The following is an 8,623-nucleotide window of genomic DNA, read 5'->3' on the forward strand; positions in this document are numbered from 1 at the left end:
ATGGAAGAAGTTGGTTCGGACCCAGAAGAGGCGTCTGTGGTGTCCGAAAATCAAGAGGCTGACAGCGGGTAACGTTATGGCATTTACCGTGAAAAAATAAGCCTACAGTGACAAACGAGTAGCCTAGGTCAAATGTAGTTAACCTAATTTATTTATCACCCTGCATGGATATGAACTTGTATTTGTTATACCATAATATCAATGTAATTATTAATACAATTCATAGACAGCAGTTTTATCCTAGTTTCCGTTTAAATACAACTGATAAACGATCATGTGCACATTCAGGGAGAAAGACAACAACGTTGAGTTCAAGGACCCCTGGGATCTTGAAGAGGAGGAAGAGGAGGAGGAAAGGGAAAAGGTAAGTTGAGTCTACAAACCTTTCTGTGTTCATTTATAATTTCAATTATTACAAATGTATTATGCTATGAACAGTTTTTTTTTATCAGAAATGATTTATCTCAAGTAATTATTTATCTGAAATTATTTATCTCAAGAGAAAAAGTCCAATACATACATAGTGGTTTTTAGAGATAGCTATTCCATGTGACATGGCGACATTATACTGCAAACAAAGCAACACAATACTACAAACATTATCAATCAAATCAACTAAATCAAACATCAAAAACCCTATTTACAACGTACACTTCTAGATCCCACAAGCCAGTTGTTAGACATTTTAAAATTGGGTGATTACCTTTTACTTTAATATAACTTAAAAACCATGACTATATTGTTCTGAGAGCTCTGTAGTCTGCTCTGACTATTATTCCCGGGCCTGTATATGATACAGTTTATTCGTTCTTTATACAATATTTCATAGTCCCTTTAAAACCACCAACTCTTTCTTGAGGAGGGTTTAAAAAGTCAGTCTGAGTTTTCAAGTGGAGTGTGTGTATTATAAATCTAACATAGTTAGCAGTGCCACAACATGAATACATTTTCTTGTCCTATTTCATTTTAGCTGACCACGCCTCAGAAGATAATCAGCCTGCAGAGAGATTTGCAGACACTTGTGACCAACATCCCAACTGCTGCTGACATCAAAGAGTCGTTGAGAAGGACAGAGTTGGAGAATGCTCGCAAACTCAGGTAATTTCCTTCCATTATCTCCTGTGTTCCAAACTACACACACACACACACACACACACACACACACACACACACACACACACACACACACACACACACACACACACACACACACACACACACACACACACACACACACACCATAGAACACATGTACACCATCCTTACAATAAAAAATGATACCTTATAGGGGGGCGCCCTTAGCTCAGTTGGTAGGGCGTCCCCCCCATGGGCCTCGGCCAGCGGCGGACCCGGGTTCGATTCCAGCCCGCGGTCGTTCTCTGCATGTCACTCCCCTCTCTGCCCCATTTCAACTCTGTCTCTGCACTATCAATAAAGCATTAAAATGCAAAAAAAAAAAAATCTTAAAATGCAAAAAAAAACTAAAAAAAAACACCTTATTTGGTCCTTTTTGGTCCAGATTGGAGCGTCTGGAGAATGATGTCAACTTCAGCCAGGACAAATTTGAGGGGATCACCAGCGGTTTGTCCACAGCTAAGCAGAAGGTGATCCCCCAGGAGCTGCAGGAGGCCCTCAACCAGCAGCAGCAGTTATGTGCTGCTCTCATAGAGAACAAGAAGAGACTCATAAATGACATGCAACAGGTACATCAACAAATATGTGCCTACACTATCCCTGCCTTCCAAATCGCATACTCTTTCTTTTTTCTATTCTACATACTACATCTGACCATAAATGAATCTAGTTAGCATGCAGTAGGCACACAAATGGGACATACTTTTACATATTTAAACATTTTGCGCCTTGATATTGCCTCTTGCTTTTATATGCGTCGCCTCCCTGGTTGTTTTCATACAGAGGCCTCTGTCGCTGCACACTGGATTTGTGGGTCAGAATCGCCCAAATAGCATGCTGATTTCAACACTAAAAATCTCGCCCAGATGTAATGGACATCTGGGTATTTTTAAACATACTAAATCTGACAACAAGAATTGAGACATCCTAATTTTTTTCCCCTACCATACTAAATAGCAGAAAGTATGGATATTGGAATGCAGGGTATACAGTATCTATAATATCTCCTGAATGCCTTGTCCATCCATTCCTGTGATCATGTTCCTGTGCGTTGTGTTGTCTGAGCAGGAGCTGAAGCTTGGAGATGAACGCTATGTGAAGGACTTGAGGAAACAAGCAGAGGAGCTGGACCTGATGATGGAGAGAATGGATAAGCAGATCAAAACCCTGATAAAGGCCTACAGGGAGGAGCTGGCCCATATTGAGGTGGGACCACAGATCTGGGTTCAGCTTTAAGAGAAACCTTTAAATCTTTTGTAGTTTTTTTCCAGACAAATTTATCTCAGTGACTTTTGGATGGATTGCCATGAATGTTGGTACAAATATTCACGCCCCCCCCCCCTCAGGATTGACTGTAATTACTTCAGTTGATCCCCTGACGTTTTACTCTACATCAACATTTTAATTATTTTGTCAAATGTTGGTTTATGGCCAGAAACCTGCAAAACTGACAATTTTATTAGCAAAATTAGCATGCAAAGCGCTCAACTTTGATGCTAGACATTACAACTGCTAGACATTGTGGGCATGCTAAAGTTGGACTTTTAGCACCACTGCTCCTGAGTCCTGTTTGTGCCACTGTCGTCCTTCATGCTAACGGTTGCACTTGTTTTGTCCTTAGAGAGTTTATCAGCAGGAAAGTGATATCTTACTCACAAAAGACAAGGCCGATTGGAAAAAACACATGAAGGAACTTTGGGAAGAAGAGGTGAGGACAACCGAAATAAAAAAAAACAACACACTCACACATACACACACACACACACACACACACACACACACACACACACACACACACACACACACACACACACACACACACACACACACACACACACACACACACACACACACACACACACACACACACACACACACACACACAGTCTTGTTTCATCTCAAATCCCACTTAATATCTTACATAATTAATCTTAATGTTTTTCTAGCTGGAGCGGCTGACCCAAAGGATTAAGAAAGTGGAGGAGTACGAAGAGATAATTCACGATCTGATGTTGGAGACCACCGACAAGTACAGCATCGCCCAGATACAACAGAATGCAAAGTTTCAGGTTTGCACATATATCAAGATGCACCAAAATAGCTTTCTCCTCTCAGCTAAGCTTTTGTGTTATGAGTTTTATTTGAAAACAACGACCACAGTGCTTCTGATTAACCCAGCATTCAGTGCATTCAGCAATTTTGATTACTACGAATAACACGTTTCAAATGTTACAGCAAAGTGTTGAGCTGCCTGAAATCTCACTCTTTTCTTTCTCTGCAGGTTCTGGAGAGAGAGAGTGAAATGACAAAGGCCACCAGCATGTTAATGAAGCTGAAACAGATCAAGCAAAAGGATGAGATAGCAGTACACAAGTTCAGCCTGGCCCATATGAAGAGCAGGCTTGTCAGGTAGTCCCACGCACGCACGCACGCACACACACACACACACCCACCCACACACACACACACACACACACCCACCCACACACACACACACACACACACACACACACACACACACTGTCGTATTTAACCCACTCTCTGTTGTTTCTCGGCATGGCTTCCTGTTTCAGTATGCAGACCGAGATGAAAAACCTGAAGACTAAGTATGCCAATCAGGTGAAACAGTTTACAAGGAAGAGCCACTATTTGTCCGAGGACTACAAACGCAACATCCAGCAATACGATCGCATTCAGATGAAACTGAAGTGAGTCATAGTATTAAAGTAACACAGCACGATTAAGGTCAATTGTCATCCACAAATCTTTTTCCCCCATTTGTCTCCACTTCACTCAGGCACTTTGCGGTGGCAGACGCAAGAAAGTTTGAGGAGATGTGGCTGATGATCGAAACAGAGGTCAAGCAAAAAGTGGAGAGGGCTTTGCTCATAGACTCGCTCATCTGCAAGCTGCACCTTGGTCTGGCGTGGGAGAGACCTCCGATGGACTTCATGCAGCTCCGTGGTCCCATCCAGCCTCAGAGACAAGCCTGGAGGCCCGCCATTCAGGCCCAGGCCCAGTCCTTTCAAACAGGGCAGGATACACAGCGCAGTCAGAGGACCATGGAGGCCTCTGTCGGGCCGAGGCTCCAGACTGACACAGAGAGCACAGACACGGGAATGTACAATGAAGGGAGGGAGGTGCAGAGTGAGAGCAGTGTGGAGGGGGACATGTCAGACGAGACGCTGAAGAGAGTGATGGAGCTGCTGTGTGATGAAGCGGTGAGGAACAAGTTCAACATGTTCAAGTGTGTTTGCTTCAGTGAGAGTTTAAAGGAGTTTGAATTTTGTACATGAGCTGTGGGTTAGGCCCTCTCTGCAGGCTGGAGTTCCCTGTGTGTGTTGTGTGTGTGTGTTTGTGTATGTGTGTGTGTGCGCGCGTGCATGCATGTGTGTATGTGCTCAAGAAGTCAAAGAAAGGGGGAGTTTAATCTTTCCTTAGTCAAAATGCTAATATTACTGTTTGAAGTTATGGAGTATTAGTAACAGCGGCACAAAAAAAAACCCCAAAAGCATAACTGTTCTTTCCTCCCGTGTCAGGGCTTCCTGATGGAGGATAAGCTCCTGATCCTGCTGGCTCCCATGGAGAAGGCAGAGCAGACCGTGGTGAAGCTGAGCTCTCTCCTGGGTGTGAGTTCACATGGCGTCACATAAAGCATCAGTGTGTGTTGTTGAGCCCTATGCAGCAAATCCCCAACGAGCAGACATCTTGTTTTTCTCCTTCAGGCCCTGGGCGTTGGAGAGGAGGATTTGCCCAAGCTGGCTCATTTCTTATTAAAGTACAAAGATCAGCAGAGAGAGCGCACTGAGGTGAGGAGGAGGGAAGAGTTGAGGGGGCTGCAGTGGGTGGATGGAGGCCAGTTGGAAATTCATAGGAAACTCCTTTTTTTTCCTGGTGTTTTGTTTGCCTACAGGATGATTTTGTGGAGTCGGGGGACAAGGCAGAGGGAGTGGAGATGGGCTCTACGACTCATCAGACTTTTGAGCTCATTGATCCTAACCTGGTTGTGCCCGCTCTGAAAAGCTTCCTGGAGCAGCTCACCAGGTCCAGGTATGTTTGTGACTCTCTCCATTGTGCATCTTATATAAAGGTGCATCCAAACAAAAATTAGAATACCAATTCGAAAGTTAATTTTTTCAGTAATTTTTTTTTTTAAATAGCCTATATTTTTTGGCATTTTTATGCTTTATTGATAGTGTAGAGACAGAGTTGAAATGGGGCAGAGAGGGGAGTGACATGCAGAGGACGACCGCGGGTCCGCTGCTGGCCGAGGCCCATGGGGGGGATGCCATACCAACTGAGCTAAAGGCGCCCCCTTTTTTCAGTAATTTAATTCAAAAATGTAAACTATCATATATTCTAGATTCATTTCACATACAGTGAATATATGAAAGTTTACTTTTTGAATGGACCTTTCCATTATAGGGGAAGGTGGGGTGATTTGTGCAACTTTTTACTCAAAGTGATTTTAAAGTGAGGCCTTGACAGTTATGTCTCCAACTCAAATATGTACATATATTTCAGGATGTTGTGCATCCCTGGCAATAAAAACTTTGGATCTGGAATAAACTGTTTAAGAAATATAGCTTTCGGAAAAAAAGTTGTCTTGTCGCACAAATCACCCCACTACGTGGGGTGATTTGTGCGTCATTGTGTCACAATGACAAAGTCACCATCATCATCTTTCTGGCCATCTGAACTCTCATCAGTGGTGTCGTTAAGTGGAATTGAGATGTCACTCTCTTCTGAGCTACTGTAGACAATCACTTTCTTTTGGTGACCAGCGTATACAGCCATGCCACTGGCACAACTCTCAGAAATGTACTTTGCACTAGTTGCTCCGTGCTTGTGGAACCAACTGCCACCTGACAAATGTGATTCCCCCTACATTTCTGCCTTTAAATCAAGGCTCAAAACCCATATGTACACCCTGGTGTTTCCTCCCCATTAACTATCTTACCTCTGCACTACTATCTGTGTTTATGTGGATGTATGGGCTTTACGTCTTTTATTTTGGTTATTGTTATTGTACCTTCATTGTTTACCTACTGAATGCACTATGTACAGCACTTTGGACAGTGCAAACTGTCATAAATGTGCTTTTATAAATACATTTTACTTACTTACTTACTTATAACTCACCCAGGCCCTTGCGCACAAATCACCCCATCCCCAGAATTTTGGATAATAGGCATGATGCAGCAAGGGTTGACATTGTGCTAACTATATAGACTCAAAGTGTAGCATACCAAAGCACTAAAACATGTGTCAAATGTTTTCAAACGTGTCTATAATTGTTCAGACACAATAATCAAAAAACCTTGATCATGGAAATTTTACTTTGAAAGGCAAAACACAGTTTTTTGAGCTTAAACGTGCTTATATCTTATTCCTTGTGTCTCCCTTCTTTACAGGATGAGTCAAATGGACGGCTCTTCTTAAATATGTGGTCACATTTCCAATTTCTTCCACGGTTTTCTAGAAACAAGGGGTTTTGCAACTTCCAAAATGCACAAATCACCCCACCTTCCCCTATTCAAATGTTTTGAGATGCACTTGTATCTCCATGCCAGCAAAGGCACATGGTTACTTATGGTTGTTAATTAGGCTGTCTGTTAGATTGGTTCTGGGAGTTACAGTAATATTGGTAATATGGCAATAGTTTAGGAAGTCTTTCTTTATGAACACATGCCAATGAAATGTGTTCCTGGTGCTTTCTAAGGGAGAGCCCAGTCCAGGTGAAGTGCAATACCCAGCAACAAGTAGAAGCTCGGGATACTTCACAGGATGAAGCCTTCTGGGAGAGTATGGGGAATATAATCTCAGAGGACAAAGTCAAACTCTGGGACATTGCGGAGAACACACTGAAGCAGTACCAGTGAGTGACCCACATGCACGCACGCACGCACACACACAAACACACACAAAGCAAACATCTATCTGTTCTCAAAGTTTTAATTTATTTATTATTTTTTCTGTTTCCAGTGCTGTCCTTACAGAGATCTCTGACCTCATCCCTGAGACTCAGAGGCTGGAGCAACAGAACACAGAGCTGCGGATGCTGCTGCAGCAGTCCCTCGACTCAGGAGTATGAGTCTTTATTTGTCCTTACGTGTTCTCACACAGTTTAGTTTCGTATGTATCACGTTTTATGGATTGTAAATTAGGGGGCAGAGGTTTAGCAACTCTAGGAACTAATTATTGTGAGAGATTAATTGTTTGAATGCATACAATTTAAGAACCTGACATTTTATAGGCAAAAGGGTAAAACATTTCATATAGAAAATAATCGTCAGATTAAATAATTATTGAAATAATTAGTAATGGCAGCTGTTGTGTATTCAAATAATCCAATATAAAGATAATAATCTAATAGAGGAGAAATGAACGTGCCTCTTCTCTAACCTCATCCATCTGACATCTTTGATTCTCTGATAGGTCGGCACAGAGCTGGACATCCTTTAATCCAGAAGAGTCGATGTAAAAATATGTGTTTCTCATTATGTTAAATAAACCTTTATTCATCCATGCTGTCGTTACAGTTTTTCATTTATTTTCACAGATTCAGAAGAAATAGAAAATGTGCAGAACAATTAAGTGCACCAACATCAGTAGACAAACAGCAGTTCCTGTATCATGTATACACAGTAGTACACACAATATACGGGAGCGTGTCCATGCTCCCACAGCCCGATGGTCCCACATTTTCGAAGTAATCTAACTATATTATAGAGAATAGTGTGTCTGTTTGTGTGTGTATGTGTGTGTCACTCCTTTTCTAACCTCTCCCTGTCCCCTTACCCTAACCACCTAGCTGTGATGCCTGAACCTAATCACCAAATTTCAGGAACATATGGCTGTGTGACCATATTGGAACACATAGGGATGACCCCCAGCATACAAACTGCATTTATCCAGCTGTGTTGAAGAGCTTGTGGCTGAGCTCGGAGGGCAGAGAGAAGAAGAGCAGAGCGATGAAGAGCAGGCCTGTCACAGTGGCCAGCAGCACGGCACAGTGCAGCCTGTAGTGTCTCCAGGCCAGGATACACATCGTCCTCACCGGACTCAGCAGCCAAGACATGCTGGTACTGGGGCGACTGCACAGGACACATTCACACAGGTAAAACAGCAGTCATTCAGAGAACTGAAGAATAGGTCACACAAGGAAACAATGCTACTACTAATATCTCTACTTTGGCTGAAATATGGTAGCAACTGGTATTTTGACCACAACGATGGATACAACACTGAAATTCCACCTTTTGATAGTTGGTACAAACTTAGCAAACGGTGGCCAATGCTAACATATGGACGGGAGCAACTTGAATATTCGTTTGAAATGGTGACATTCACCTGATGAAGTCCAGAAGTCAAGTTTGTGTGTCCACCAAATCCTGAGGAAACTAATAGTCCCCGTCAAAGGACTTTTTCTGTTTGTTTGCTGAATGTAGAATTAGCTCATTGTTACCCTCTGTGCTCTATGAGGGAC

The 8,623-nt window shown here is 42.5% G+C and overlaps 1 protein-coding gene across 1 annotated transcript; it reads left to right on the forward strand.

The window, feature by feature from the left end:
- Window positions 1–7,228, forward strand: drc1 (dynein regulatory complex subunit 1 homolog (Chlamydomonas); the record flags this gene model as incomplete). Its single annotated transcript, XM_080048232.1, has 14 exons — window positions 1–68; window positions 289–364; window positions 971–1,098; window positions 1,520–1,703; window positions 2,203–2,340; window positions 3,081–3,203; window positions 3,416–3,543; window positions 3,708–3,842; window positions 3,932–4,355; window positions 4,674–4,763; window positions 4,860–4,979; window positions 5,048–5,184; window positions 6,857–7,012; window positions 7,120–7,228. 14 exons carry the CDS (start codon window positions 1–3, stop codon window positions 7,226–7,228), a joined length of 2,016 nt encoding a protein of 671 aa, XP_079904358.1.
- Window positions 7,229–8,623: the final 1,395 nt, after the last annotated feature.

This window comes from Ammodytes marinus (genome assembly GCF_949987685.1).
Source record: "Ammodytes marinus genome assembly, chromosome: 19".
Taxonomy (NCBI): Eukaryota; Metazoa; Chordata; class Actinopteri; order Uranoscopiformes; family Ammodytidae; genus Ammodytes; species Ammodytes marinus.